The sequence below is a fragment of the Chiloscyllium plagiosum genome, unplaced genomic scaffold, assembly GCF_037043375.1.
Source record: "Chiloscyllium plagiosum isolate Xiang-an unplaced genomic scaffold, Cpla_swu_hap1 HiC_scaffold_50, whole genome shotgun sequence".
NCBI classification, from domain to species: domain Eukaryota; kingdom Metazoa; phylum Chordata; class Chondrichthyes; order Orectolobiformes; family Hemiscylliidae; genus Chiloscyllium; species Chiloscyllium plagiosum.
In genome coordinates this window covers 43,527,656-43,543,297 of record NW_028270188.1, presented here as the reverse complement: position 1 = coordinate 43,543,297, position 15,642 = coordinate 43,527,656, and the positions used below count along the sequence as shown (strand labels likewise).

At 45.3% G+C, this 15,642-nt stretch overlaps 1 protein-coding gene across 3 annotated transcripts in view; it reads left to right on the top strand.

The window, feature by feature from the left end:
- The window catches only part of pfas (phosphoribosylformylglycinamidine synthase), an 82,830-nt gene extending 75,883 nt beyond the window's left edge, over window positions 1–6,947 (top strand). For all 3 annotated transcript variants that reach the window (XM_043694627.2, XM_043694628.2, XM_043694629.2), the window contains 4 exons: window positions 1,170–1,281; window positions 1,553–1,711; window positions 2,342–2,494; window positions 6,394–6,947. In XM_043694627.2, the coding sequence (XP_043550562.2) occupies window positions 1,170–1,281; window positions 1,553–1,711; window positions 2,342–2,494; window positions 6,394–6,704 (735 nt within the window). In that variant the 3' untranslated portion in view covers window positions 6,705–6,947. The remainder of the gene's footprint in view (window positions 1–1,169; window positions 1,282–1,552; window positions 1,712–2,341; window positions 2,495–6,393) is intronic.
- Window positions 6,948–15,642: the final 8,695 nt, after the last annotated feature.

Here is a 15,642-nt window from a genome sequence, read left to right as displayed (position 1 = left end):
ATTATATCCAGGCTGGGAGTGCCATTCCAAGGCAGTGAGAAGTATGTTGATGGAGTTAATAGATGGAAATTTGGCTTGGATAGCAGACTGGGCTGTGTTCACAACTCTGTAGTTTCTTACGGTCCTGGGCAGAGCAGTTACCATACCAAGCTGTGATGCACCTGCAAAAATCAGTAAAAGTCTTTATGGGCATGCTGAATTTCTTTAGCCTCCGGATGAAAAAGAAGCGTTTTTGTGCTTTCTTGCAGCAATGTGGGTGGACCAAGACAGATTGGTGATTGTCACTCACAGGAACCTGACTCTCTCTACCATCTCTACCTGAGGTCCATTGATGTAGACGGGTGAGGCCTACCCTCGTCTTGTTCCCTGTAATCAATGGCCAGCTCTTTAGTTTTGCTGATGTCGAGGGAGGGATTGTTATCTTTACGCCACACCACCAAGCACTCTATCGCTTTCCTGTATTCTGTCTCAGTGTTTGAGATCCACCCTACAACTGTGGTGTCATCAGCGAACTTGCAGATGGAGTTAGGATGAAATTTGGCCACACAGTCATGAGTGTGCAGGGAGTATAGTACGGGGCTGTGTACACATCCTTTCTGGGTGCTGGTGTTGAGCATTATCTTGGAAGAGGTGCTGTTGCCTATTCTCGCTGATTGTGGCCTGTGGGTCAGGCAGTCAAGGATATAATTGCAGAGGACAGCACAGGTCTAGGTCCTGGAATTGGAAATTAGTTTGATTGGAATTCCTCGGGATGGGGCAGCCTTCCTCAAAGTTGGGTCACCATGGGGTAAGGTACCGTTCCAGGACTCGTTGGGCCTCTGTCCTGGTTTTCCCTGAGGTCCATTACATCGGACCTGCCACAAGCTGATAGGTTTCCTCCCAGATCCAGTGTCTGTATTGGGACAATCTGACCTGCAAACAGATTTAAGAGAGCGTTGTTAGTGATTTTAACAGACTTCGAATTGAGGTTTAAAAGAGCAGAATGATTGGAAGATGTGTAAGAATAAGATCTGCTGTAGAGAGCTTGCAAAGTGTTGTTGTGCATCAACACCATCTTGAATACAAGAAACTAGTGTGAGTAACCCAGGTGGGTGATATCAGAATTGCAGGGATGATAGTGTGTATGTCGTGATAGATGCTTAGTAAAACCTGACTCCATTCTCCTGTAGGTTTGGGATGTGACAATGACAGATATTTGTGCAGGAATGAGTTTGGACTCTTTCCGTGGAGTGGTGTTTGTCGGAGGATTCAGTTATGCAGACGTCCTCGGCTCGGCCAAAGGTAGGAGAAATGTAGGAACTGGAATGTTTAATCACCTGGGAGTGGGACTATTTAAGGAAGAGGGCTACTTTAATCCTGGAATTTTATAGAAATAGATGTTTAATCATCCTGGAGTACAAAGCAGGAACGTTTAATCAAATGGAATATGAGTATTTAATCACAGGAATGTAGGAACAGTTATCTTGTACCTGATTGACGATCTGATCTGCTTGTCAGTGCTGCAGTGCACAGCTCCGATCCATTAATATCCCTCACCTTTCCTCTTCCACAGGTTGGGCAGCAACCGTACGATTCAATCCTGCTGCACGTGCTGAGTTTTCCCGGTTCCGTTCTCGAGAGGATACCTTCAGCCTGGGAGTGTGTAACGGCTGTCAGCTGATGGCGCTGCTTGGTTGGGTGGTTTCTGACGTTGACTGCGAACCAATAGACGGTGAGCACATCTCGAACTGGAGTCGTTCCATTGCACAAGGAACACGGCATGGATCTCGAACCTTTTTTCTTATATTTGTGTCGGCATTGATATTCGACCTGTGACATTCCTGCCTTACATCATTTAACTTGCTTCTTCCTAAAATGCTAAATTCTCTCCCTTAAATCAAACATTTCAAACACTGTCGAGGCAGGTCGTGGGTCTATCACCACCAGAAGAGGAATTGTTCCCTGGTGTTGGAATTCTTCTTAGCCCCTTACTCTAGCCATCTAACCAACTAAGTTCACCAGTCTTCTAATTTATAAATATGTTTTAAAATTTTAAAAGATTTGCAGCTTTGATCTCAATCTTCTAAATGTATGTGCTCCCTGTCTGATGTTTTTAACATCTTGATTATAAATGGAAGACCAAAGGGTGCGGAGAAAGAGTTGCCCCTGACTTTTATACTTCTCATTCCTACCTTTCTGTAGGTAACCACAAAGATCAGTTTTGACTTTAAAGATGACACTGTTGACTTGGTAATTTTAGTGATTTTCCTGCTAGCTTTGTGTCAGAGCAGTGACCTGGGCTGAAAGGGAGTCCTTTGCCCCAGGAGTTGGTTGCAGAATGTGTGACTAATATCTCTTTCAGGTGGTGAACTACGCCAGGGCGTGCTGCTGACCCACAACCGGTCCAGGCGCTTTGAGTCGCGCTTTGTCACAGTGACCATTTTGGAGAGCTGCTCGATCCTGCTGCAGGGAATGGAAGGCTCAACTCTCGGCATCTGGGTGGCCCATGGAGAAGGTGAGAGACTGACCGTTCTGCTACACTCCAGCCTGAGCTGTAGGTGGCTGAGATGCACCGTGCGTCTGAAACCTTAGCTTCCAGATTGTTGAGTGAAAGGCTGTAACACATCCTAACTTTGAATCCTTCTAAACTGCAGCCCTACCATTTATCCCCTCGTCTCCCTATCTCGTAACATTCCTGCTTTCAGTATTAGCCTCTGCATGTTCACTATTAATCCCTAATAATTCACCAGGCAGCCAGAGAAACAGGCAGGTAGTGTGGAGTTCATAGAGGTCCGACTCTAGGGTTGTTAAGAAGACATAGTGTTTTGGCCTTTATTAATAAAGGAATTGAGTTCCAGAACCAGGAGGTTATGCTGCAGCTGTACAAAGCTCTGGTACAGCCACACTTGGAGTATTGTGTACAGTTCTGGTCCCCGCATTATAAGAAGAATGTAGAAGCTTTGGAAAGGGTGCAGAGGGGATTTACTAGGATGTTGCCGTTATGGAAGGAATGTCTTACGAGGAAAGGCTGGGGACCTTGAGACTGTTCTCGTTAGAGAGAAGGTGGTTGAGAGGTGACTTAATAGAGACATATAAGATAATCAGAGGGTTAGATAGGGTGGACAGGGAGAGCCTTTTTCCAAGTATGGGGATGGCAAACACGAGGGGACACGACTTTAAAGTGAGGGGAGATAGGTATAAGACAGATGTCAGAGGTAGTTTCTTTACTCCGAGACTAGTAAGGGTATGGAATGCTTTGCCTGCAACGGTAGTAGATTCGCCAAGTTTAAGTGTGTTTAAGTCGTCATTGGACAGGCAAATGGGCGTACATGGAATAGTGTAGGTGGGATGGGCTTCAGATTAGTATGACGGGGCGGCGCAACATCGAGGGCCGAAGGGCCTGTACTGCGCTGTAATGTTCTGTTTTCTAGGTTCTACTGACTAACTGATTGTCCACTGCAGATATCAGTGATGGTGATGGATCCTTGGAGTGCAGCAACAGTCAAGCCCATTGCACTATGGGAGGGAGAAAGAAAAACAGAGGGCAGTACTGGTGACAATTCTTTTGTTAGGGGCGTTTTATGGACCAGGCTAGACCCCCTCAAAATATCTTTAGAAGGTGGCCTAGAGCCGACTTGTTTATTATTCTAAACGCAGGTGTGAAGTGGATATCCACGTGTGATGCCAAACCACTCAGTTTTAAGGAAAACAAGGTTTATTTAAACACTACAGTTGAAACACTAACAAAAGAAAACGGAATTTAAGAAAACTAACTATTTACAGCGGAAACTTGATTATCCGAACGTGATGGGTGGACACTGTTTCGTTCGGATAATAGATTATTTGGAAAATCGATGAAATGCCTTTCCTCTGGGGCTCGGAGTTTTAAAGTCTGCTTCTCGTTCAGGAGACTAGCAGCAGCAGCACAGCGCGCAAGACTCCATGGCCAACACTGCCCCCCCCCGTTCCCCCCCCCCACTCCACCGTCCAACACCACCCCACAACCTGGTCCAACCCCGCTGCCCGCCCCCTAAATCCCTTCCAACCCTGCCCCTGGCTCCCACCACACCCCGCCCCCTAAAGGCCTTCCAACCCCAACTCCCCACCCGGTCCAACCCCGCTCCCCAGCACAAACCGCGAGCTTCCCCCCCCCCCCCCCCCCCCCATCCACTCTCCGGTGCATCTGGATTGCATACCAACAACAATACTGCTGCTGCTGCCTTTGTGGGGTAAGTCTCCAAATAGCGCACAGACACAGGCCCAGCCCCTCTCACAACTTTTTACAGCAAATTTTTGACATGTTCCATGTTTGCCCTGCACGTGACAATGTTGGAGAGATTATTCCTGGGAAGGCTGGGTATTAGGGTACACCCCTATGTAGAACTCCAGGGAAAGTGTGTGGAGAGAGAGAAATTGGGAGGTCAGTCATTTGGAGACCATGCCTGTTTAATCACTGTTGACAAAAAGCATGATCACTGTTGGAAACACGTCTTTGATGTAATGTTTCTATCGGGACCTGGAGATCTCCTTCGGATAATCAGATTTTTGGATAATTAGTATTTAGATAATTGTGTTTTCTCTGTACTAGATAACTGTTCCAACCCAGCAATATCCCATAAACATACCTCTTCGCAAAAAGATAAATTCAAAACCAAGTTCTTACAGGCAGGAGCGATTTCGGAGAGAAAAGTCAGCCAGGGTTCATCTGCTGAAGTATGGAAACTTTTTACATTGCACCAGCCTCTGCTCCAGCTGCCATCAGCTTTTCTGCTACAACTATGCTCCCAATTAACTTGAAAGTTCTTGTGTAATGTTGTCAATATGCCTCCAATTTTGAACTTTAACTTTTTGGATCTAGTCTACCCCTTACCATCAGTATTTTAACACTAATACAATTATGATCACTGGCCACAAAGTGCTCCCCCACTGATACCTCTGCCCTGCCTTACTTCCCAAGACCAGGTTGAGTTTCATTTTCTCTCGTAGGTATCCATACTGAATTAGAAAATGTTCTTGTACACACTTAACATATTCCTCGCTGTCCAAGACCTTGACACTATGGCAGTCCCGGTCTATGTTTGGAAAGTTAAAATCCCCTACCATAACCCACCGTCTTAGTCTTACAGATAACTGAGATTGTACATATCTGCTTCTCAATTTCCTGCTCAATTTCCTGATAAGGTGTTCATCCCTTTTTCATTTCTCAGTCCACCCAAATAACTTACCTGGACCCAATGGCTCAGTGGTTAACACTGCTGCCTCACTGCACCAGGGATGTGGGTTCAATTCCAGCTTCGGGCGACTGTGCAAACTTCACACAGACATTCTCCCCGTGTCTGCGTGGGTTTCCTCCAGGTGCTCCGGTTTCCTCCCACAATCCAAAGCTGTGCAGGTTAGGTGAATTGGCCATACTAAATTGCCCATAGTGTTCAGGGATGTGTAGGTTAGGTACATTAGTCATGAGTAAATATAGGATGACAGGGTAGGATGCTGGGTGGGTTGCTTTTCGGAGGGTTGGTGTGGACTTGTTGGGCCAAAGGGCCTGTTTCCACACTAAGGATTCTAAGTGCAGCTGTAATGTTATCCCTTTTTTTTAAAAACGCTACTCCCCCTTCTATCTTGCATCCTGTTCTACCCTTCTTGTAGCATATATACCTTGGAACATTAAGCTGCCAGTCCTGTCCAGATGTTGATGTGCAGGGGACAATTAGAAAGTTTGCAGGTGAAACAAAATTTGCAAGGGTAGACTATGAGGAGGGCATAGCCCAATGCTCAGTGTGCTGAGTATCAAATACAGCACAGAAACAGACCCTGTGTCGAAGCCAACCAGGTTTCCTAAATGGAATCAGTCTATTTTGCCTGCACTTTGCTCATATCCCTTTAAACCTTTCCTTTCCATGTCGCTGTCCAAATGTCTCTTAAATGTTTTATAATTATACCACTTCCTCTGCCAGCACACTTCTTATACACACCACCCTCTGAGTGAAGAAGTTGCCCCTCAAGATCAGAAATTTATTAGGGCATTGATAAGTTGATAAAGTTGGCATATAATGTTCACTGCAGAGGTTTGAGGTGATGCACTTTATGCAGCCCCTCCATGTTCTTTACACTAAACACTGCTGTTCGAAAGACTGCGTTAGCAAAGAGGCTTGGATGTATCTGTACATAAGTCATTCAAGTAGGATGGATAGGCCTAGGACTGCTGAACTCTGAATGCCCCTGTCCTGTGTTCAGGATTACTTCCTAGGACTATGTGCTTACTACCATGTACCTGGGACTCTATCTGTGGTTGCCTAGCCTAGGCTGAATGCTGTGATTACGGTAGGGGCTGGAACTGGTGACCCCAGAGAGTAGGCACTGAGCTCAACAAAGTTGGTAGAGTGCAACTCATTCTCTCTCTTGTCTCCTTTGTAGGTTACATGCAGTTTGAGTCGGACTCTATGCTGAAGCAAGTGACCGAGAGGAACCTAGCTCCAATCCGTTACTGTGATGATTCTGGTGTGCCTACAGAGAAATATCCCCAGAATCCTAATGGGTCACCACTGGGAATTGCTGCTTTGTGCTCTGCTGACGGGCGCCACTTGGCTATGATGCCTCACCCAGAACGCTGCACCTTACTGTGGCAGTGGCCCTGGATGCCTCAGGACTGGCGACAATCTCTCACCTTGTCACCATGGTTACACATGTTCCAGAATGCTCATGAATGGTGTTTACAGCATATCTGATCATCAATATCCCTGTGCAACACTAATCTGACCTTCCTCGCAGTCAGTGTATTTGATACTCAGCACACTGAGCATTGGGCTGAAATCCTTCGAACCATCAGTCCCCAGCCGTCATTGGTCTCAGCTTGTGTGTACGTGTGCAAAGAATCTGTGCCAGGTATCTTATCAGTGCCTGAATCTTTCATCTCACAATGATCAAAGCCATGTCTCTGAAATTAAAGACTGATCTCAGGTTGTACTGTCTATTCCATCTGCTTGGATTAACATTTGCAAGGTGAAGATCTCATTTAAACACTTCCAAGACATGTATAGCTTGGCCAGTACGGTAGCTCAGTGGTTAGCACTGCTGCATCACAGCTCCAGGGCCTCTGGTTTGATTCCACCCTTGGGTGACTGTCTGTGGAGTCTGCACACTCTCTTTTTGTGTCTGGATGGGTTTCCTTGGGTGCTCCAGTTTCCTCCCACAGCCTGAATATGTGCAGGTTGGATGGAGTGGCCACGCTAAATTGCCGTAGTGTTCAGGGCTGGGCAGGTGGGGTGAATTAGCCATGGGAAGTGTAGGGTTACAGCATGGGTTGGTTTTGGTGAGATCCTGTTTGGAGGGTAGGTGAGAACTAGATGGGCCAAATAGCCTGCTTCTACACTGTTGGGATTCTATAATCCTAGCTCAGGATCAGTGTGAAGTTGCCTTGACTCTTTCAAATTAGAGAAATTAAATTACTCTGTTAAAAGTAAATCACCTATTCTTTTAAACTAACTTGAAGCACACTCAACACTGTCCCTGTTAGTGACTCCCAGGATAAGTACAACAGATAGCTACTATGTAGCTGAAAAGAAAGCTCCCTTGACACTTTTCACCACAAACACTTGCAGGACTGTACAACAATGGGGAGGGGGTTAGATACAGAGCAAAGATTTCCACTCATTCACTTTTTATGTCAATTAAATAAAGTAAAGTGCCCCCCTCCAACTGCCTTGACCTGTTAATTGCCACCTTGTTCAGGAGCAGACTCACGAGAAGGCCCTCTGATCCTGTTTGGCCTTGCCCCACAAGTCACTTCAGTTTACTCTGTTCATACTCACTTTTTGAATCAAACCGATTTACTCCACCTTATTCCAACTCGTTCTCAAATCAGGGCACTTCAGCCCAACTCAATGCTACTTGGATTTAGAATTGAATGCATCTTGAGATGCATAGAAGTGAATAAATCCCCAGGACCTGATCAGGTGTACCCTGGAACTCTGTGGGAAGCTAGGGAAGTGATTGTTGGGCCCCATGCTGACATAATTGTATCATTGATAGTCCCAGGTGAGATGCCAGAAGACTGGAGGTTGGCTAACGTGGTGCCATTATTTAAGAAAGGGAAGGAAAAGCCATGAAATTATAGACCGGTGAGCCTGAAAGCAAGTTGTTAGAGGGAATCCTGAAGGACAGATTTACGTGTGTTTGATTACTTAGTGTGGATACAGGCCCTTCGGCCAAACAAGTCCATACCGACCCGCCGAAGCGCAACCCACCCATACCCATTCCCCTACATTTACCCTTTCACCTAACACTGTGGGCAATTTAGCCTGGCCAATTCCCCTAACCTGCACATTTTTGCATTGTGGGAGGAAACCGGCGCAAACCCACGCAGACACTGGGAGAACATGCAAACTCCACACAAGAGAGTCGCCTAAGGTGGGAATTGAACCCAGGTCTTTGGTGCTGTGAGGCAGCAGTGCTAACCACTGTGCCACTATGTCGCCCAAGGCAAGGACTGATTAGGGATAGTCAACTTGGCTTTGTTCATGGGTAATCATGTCTCCTGAACTTGATTGAGTTCTTTGAAGAGATAGCAAAGAGGATTGATGAGAGCAGAGCAGTGGACGTAATCTATATGGACTTCAGTAAGGCATTTGACGAGGTTCCTCATGGGAGACTGGTTAGCAAGATTAGATCATATGGAATGCAGGGAAAACTAGCCATTTGGATACAGAACTGGCTCAAAGGAAGAAGACCGGGTGGTGGTGGAGGGTGACTTTTCAGATTGGAGACCTGTGACCAGTGGTGTGCCACAAGGATTGGTGCTGGGTCCACTACTTTTTGTTGTTTATGCAAATGATTTGAATGTGAACATGGGAGGTATAATTAGTAACTTTGCAGATGACACCAAAATTGGAGATTAGATTAGATTACTTACAGTGTGGAAACAGGCCCTTCGGCCCAACAAGTCCACACCGCCCCGCCGAAGCGCAACCCACCCATACCCCTACATTTACCCCTTACCTAACACTACGGGCAATTTAGTATGGCCAATTCACCTGACCTGCACATCTTTGGACTGTGGGAGGAAACCGGAGCACCCGGAGGAGATGCAGTGAACAACCAAAAAGGATACCTCAGATTACAACAGGATATTGATCTGATGGGCCAATGGGCTGAGGAGTGGCAGATGAGTTTAGTTTGGATAAATGTGACATGCTGCAGTTTGGGAAAGCAAATCTTAGCAGGACTTAGACACTTAATGGTAAGGTCCTTGGGAGCGTTGCTGAACAAAGAGACCTTGGAGTACAGGTTTATAGTTATTTGCAAGTAAAGTTGCAGGTAGACAGGATAGTGAAGAAGGCATTTGGTATGCTTTCCTTTATTGGTCAAAGTATTGAGTGTAGGATTTGGGAGGTCATGTTTCGGCAGTATGGGATGTTGGTTAGGCCACTGTTGGAATATTGCATGCAATTCTGGTCTTCCTATGAGAAGGGTTCAGAAAAAAATTGCCAGGACTTTTGCCAGGGTTGGAGGATTTGAGCTATAGGAAAAAGCTGTTTGCCCTGAAGCATCAGAGGCTGAGGGGTGACTTTTAAGGTTTATAAAACCCTGAAGAGCATGGATAAAGATAAATAGAGAAAGTCATTTCCCTGAGGTGGAGAGAGTCCAGAACTAGAGGACAGAGGTTCAGGGCGAGAGGGGAAAGGTATAAAAGGGACCTAAGGGGCAACTTTTTCATCCAGTGGGTTGTGCATGTATGGAATGAGTTGCCAGAGGAAGTAGTGGAGGCTGGTAAAATTGCAACATTTAAAAGTCATCTGGATGGGTGTATGATTAGGAAAGGTTTAGAGGGATATGGGGCAAATGTTGGCAAATGGGACTAGATGAGGTCAGGGTATCTGGTCAGCATGGGTGAATTGGACTAAAGGGGCTGTTTCCATGCTGTACATCTCTGTGGGTAAATCAACATGCAACCTGTGGTCCCCCACAGCATGCAGAAAGGCCAGGCCTCAGGACTGTCTCTCCCTTTGCAGAAAGCTCTTGTAGAAAGGTCTCCTGATTCCAAAGTTTCTCTCTTTGAATCTTCAAGTGGTCCCTCCTTGGTAGGAAGGGACATCATTAATTGAAAGGCAAAGCAGGAGAAATAGCACAGCAAGATCCCAGGTTTACCTCTGTGGCGCAGACAATCTCTCCACAACATCCAAAGAAACATATTGGGCAATGTGCTGAGTTTTCATGCCAGAACCTTGGAAAAGCATTGAAATGATGGATTAGCTGATTAAAACACTCATTGCCTGCAATGATAACACTGGGGAAGCTGGTGCATAGCACGATCCCACATGCAACAGTGCAGCTGTGGGTTAATCTGATTATTTTTTCCCCCTCTGTGATGCATCTTCAGTTTAATTATTTACTGTCAACCCAGAATCAAGCATTACAGATATCCCACAATCTCAAAATGTCCCTCTCTCTCTACTGTTTCACCTGCTCTCTAAATTTTTCACAACCTTTTCTCACTGTCGAATTTTCTGATCCTGTCCTCTCTATAACCCACATTACTTTGATATTATGTCAATTTTTTAGAGAGGTTCACATCATTTGGGTTTTAATGTCCCTGTTGGGGAATCCTGCCTCTCAGCCTGGTGAGAATATTGAATACCCTGGTGTGAGTAACAGACTGAATCCAGTTGAGGGTTTTGGGGTGGTTTATGTAGAGAATAACAGACATCTGGGAGAGTGTTAACAGACTGGAATCCAATTGAAGGATTCATCGTGGTTAATGTACAGAGACACAGAAACATGCGAGAGAGTTGCAGATTGGAATCTTATTGAGGGGTGCAGGATAGTTTAGAGCAACAGATGCATGGAACTGAGTCACACTTTTGAATTTCATCAAGAGATCCAGTGTGGTTTATATACAGGGCAACATACCCAGGAGTGAGTTACAGACTGGAAGCTAATCAAGGGATTTGGAATGGTTTATATATAGAATAACAGATACCTGGGAGTGAATTACTAACTGGAATCAAATTGAGGGGTATAGGATGGGTTTATATATAATTTAACAGATACCCAGGAGTGAGTTACAGACTGGAATCTAGTTGAAGGGTTTGGAGTGGTTATAACAGATATCTGGGAGTGAGATTAGATTAGATTAGATTAGATTACTTACAGTGCGGAAACAGGCCCTTCGGCCCAACAAGTCCACACCGACCGGCTGAAGCGCAACCCACCCCTACCCCTACATTTACCCCTTACCTAACACTACAGGCAATTTAGCATGGCCAATTCACCTGACCTGCACATCTTTGGACTGTGGGAGGAAACCGGAGCACCCGGAGGAAACCCACGCAGACACGGGGAGAACGTGCAAACTCCACACAGTCAGTCGCCTGAGGCGAGAATTGAACCCGGGTCTCTGGCGCTGCGAGGCAGCAATGCTAACCACTGTGCCACCGTGCCACCCACTAGACTAGAATTTAATCAAGGGGTTTGGGGTGGTTTATGTAGAGAACACCGTAGATGCAAGAGTGAGTAACTGCCTGGAATCTCATGGAGAGAATTGGGCAAGTGGTATATTGGTAGAATAACAGATACTCAGGAGTGCGTTACAAACTGGATTCTAATTGCTCGATTGAGGGGTTTATTTATATAAAAAAAAGAACCCAAGTGTGAGTTATAAAATGGAATCTAATCGAGGGGTTTGGGTTGTTTTATATATCGGATAACAGATATCTGGGACTGAGTTACACACTGGAACCTAATCACTTGATCAGGGGATTTCTTTATTAAAATAAAACCTAAGTGTGAATTACAAAATGGAATCTAATTGAGGGGTTTGAGGTGAATTTATATAGAATAACAGATACCTGAGAGTGAGTTACATACTAGAATCTAATCAAGGAGTTTGGGGTGGTTTGCATTCAGAATACCTAGGAGTTGGTTACAGATTGGAATCTAATCGAGGGTTTCAAGGTAGTTTTTACATTGACTAATAAATAATGAGGAATGCGTTACAGACTGAAATCTAATCAAGGGTTTTGAGGTGGTTTGTATATGAAATAACAGCAAGGAATGAGTTACTGACTGGAATCTAATTGAGGGGTTTAGGGTGGCTTATATATAGAATAGCAGGTACCTTAGAGTAGGTTACAGGCTGGAATCTAACTGAGGGGTTTGGGGTGGTTTATATGTGAAGAATGTGAGGACTACAGATGCTGGAGATCAGAGTCAAGAGTGTGGTGCTGGAAAAGCACAGGTAACAAGCAGCATCCAAGAATCAGGAGAATTAACTTTGGGGCAAAAGTCCTTCATCAGGAATGAAGCTTGTGGGCCAGGGGGTGAGGCTGTGGGAGAGGTAGCTGTGAATGCTATAGGTAGATAAAGATGGGGGTTAAAGTGATAGGTCGGAGAAGAGGATAGAGCAGATATGTGGGAAGGAAGATGGACAGGTCAAGAGGGAGGAGCTGTGTTGGAGGCTTGGGACTGGATAAGGTGGTGGGAGAGGAAATGAGGAAACTGGTGAAATCTACATTGATGTTGTGTGGTTGCAGGGACCCAAGGCAGAAGATGAAGCATTCTTCCTCTAGGCTTTGGGTGGTCAGGGTTTGGCAATGGAGGAGGCCCAGGACCTGTATGTCCTTGGTGGAGTGGGAGGGAGAGTTGAAGTGTTCAGCCACAGGGTGGTGGGGTTGGTTGATGTGGGTGTCCCAGAGATACCCCGTGTAGAGGAGACTACATCAGGTACAACGGATACAGTATATGACATTGGTGGAAGTACAGTTAAATTTCTGTGGATGTGGAAGGATGTTCTGGGGCCTTGGATGGAGGTGAGGTGGGAGGTATGGGCACGGGTTTTGCACTTCCTGTGGTGCAAGGGGAGGCACTGGGAGTGGGAGGTGGGTTAGTGGGGCTATAGATCTGACAAGGGAATCAGAGGGAATAGTCTCCCCAAAACACTGATAGGGGTGGAGAGGGAAATATTTCCCTGGTAGTGGGGTCTGTTTGCAGGAAACAGAAGTGGCAGAGGATGATGCAATGAGGTTGGTGGTGTGTAAGGTGAGGTCCAGGAGGGTTCTGTCTATCTAGCGATTGGAGGGGTGGAGTTCAAGGGAGGAGGTGCGGGAAGTGGAGGAGATGCTCTGGAGGGCATATCAGTGTGGGAGGGGAAATTCCAGTTTTTGAAGAAGGGAAGTTCTGTGGTGGAATTGGGCCTCCTGGGAACAGTTTATGGTGGAATTGGGCCTCCTGTGAGCTGGTTTATATATGGAATAACAAATACCCAGAAGTGAATTACAGATTGGGAAGCAGTCAAGGTGTTTGAGGTGGTGTATGTGAATAATCACAAATACATGGGAGTGAGTTCCATGTTGAAATCCTATCGAGGGGTTCAGGGTGATTTTTATGTATAGAATAACACAAGTCAATTACAGACTGGGATCTGCGGGTGTTTTGAGGTGGTTTATATATAAAGTAACAGATACCAGGAGTGAATTGTAGGCTGGAATCTAATTGATTGTTTTGAGGTGGCTTGTCTGTGGAATAACAGATAACTTTCAATTTTATATATTCAACTCTCTCAGTTATTTGGAGCTTCGAAAGTAAGGCAGATATTGCTGAAATATGACATTGTGTCAGGCATTCACTGTAAACAGGTTCTGGAATTAGTATTTTAATCACCTTCGAAAAGCTGAAACCATTTCCTACCTCTGCAATGGGAATTCACAATTTGATGATGCATTAATGTGGGGCAGAAAACAGCTTCAGAGACAGCCCACAGTGACAGTATTTCTGCCCCAAACTGAAACTTGGAAATATGTAACATAACAGAAGTGAAACCGAGGTTTTCTATGTTCCTGCTCCCAATTTAACATTTGACCACTTAGTTTATCTTGTATTCAGTCTAATATCCATTAAGCATCACTTCTCATCTCACATTATTTCAGTCCTCCTGCCCTACATAAACTTGCCCCATCTAAAACTCTGAGGTGGGTAGCAAATGCACTTAGATACAGAATAAATCTCTCACACTGCAGCTTTTCCAACTGACACACAATGTTCAGCATGGGTTTAAATATTAATTGTCCACCCACATCCCCCATCCGGTCCCCATCAAACACACTCAGGGCAGCATCATCACTGGGTTAGATACAGAGTATGTGTCCCTCTATACTTCTCCATCTGAATCTCCCAGAGTCTGGGGAGAATGGGATTAGATACAGACAATGGTCCCATCAATCAATCCCAGGACAGGGACAGCATAGGGTTAGATACAGAGCAAATCTCCCTATACAGTGTCCCCAGGGCAGGAACAGCATGGTGAGATATATATAGAATAAAAATCACCCTATTCTGTTCCAGTTGAACTCTCCCAAGACAGCGACAGCATGGGGTAACATGGAGTACAATCCCTCTATACTGTCCATATCAAACACTCCCAGGACAGATACAGCACACAGTTACATACAGAGTAAAACTGTCTCTACACTGTCCACATTAAACAGTCCCAGGACAGGTACAGCATGGAGTTAGATACAAAGTTAGACAGCATTGTAGAACTGCAGGTGGTACCTTAAAATTAGAAAGGGATATTGATAGACTGGGTGACTGGGCAAAGCTGTGTTAGATGGAGTTCAGTGCAAGCAATTGTGTGGTTATCAGGTTAGAATACAGACAAAGGAGGTTTACAAAAATGATCCTGGACCTCAGGGGTTACATTCTGAGTAGAGACTGGACAAATGAGGCCGTTTTCCTCCAGAATTGAGAAAGTTAGGGGGTGATTTGATCAAAGCCTTCGAGGTATAAACAGGATGAGACAGGCTAGATCAAGATCAACGATTCCTACTGGTTGGAGATTCTAGAATGAGAGAGTAGTCTGAGAATGAGAATGTGGACTCTCTTCCACAAACAGCAGTGGATGCTGGATCAGTTGTTCAGTTTAAATCGGAGAGAGGTATGTTTTTGTAAAGCAAAGATATTAAGAATATGGGCTAAAGGAAGGAATGTGTAGTTAGGCCACAGATCAGCCATGATCTCATTGAATGATGGAACAGACTTGAAGGGCTGAATGGCCTATTCCTGTTCCTATGTTCCAAAATAAAGATCCCCTTACACTGTCCCTATCAAACACTCTCAGAGCAGGAACAGGATGGGGTTAGATACACAGTAAAGCTGCCTTTCCTGCATCCCCATCAACCCCTCCCAGGGCAGGGCCAGCACATGGTTAGATACAGAGTGTAGCTCCCTCTACACTGTCCCCATCAACCACTCCTGAGATTGTTTAACAGAGCTTTAAGATTTGGAAATGCTCATATTATTTTGTCATTCCTTGTCCCTCAGTAAGTGTGTGTGCGTGTGTGAGAGAGAGAGAGAGAGAGAGAGACATCAGGGCCCTGCATTATTTGGTCAGGTACTCCTTTACTCCAGTACTTATTTAGTATTAAACATTATTTTCCAAATCATCGTACACAAAGCACAGAAATCTAATGTGCTCATGTCACCAAATATGAGGATGGTTTACCAATTATTACCAGGGCATGGGACGAGGGAAGTGAGGAATCCTTGCCGTGTCTGCAGACTTGGTCTAAAGGAGCAACGAGTGATCAGGAAGGCAAAGGGATTGCTTCTTTCATTCATTCATGGGATGTGAGCATCACTAGCTGGGCCCAGCATTTATCCCCATTCCCATCA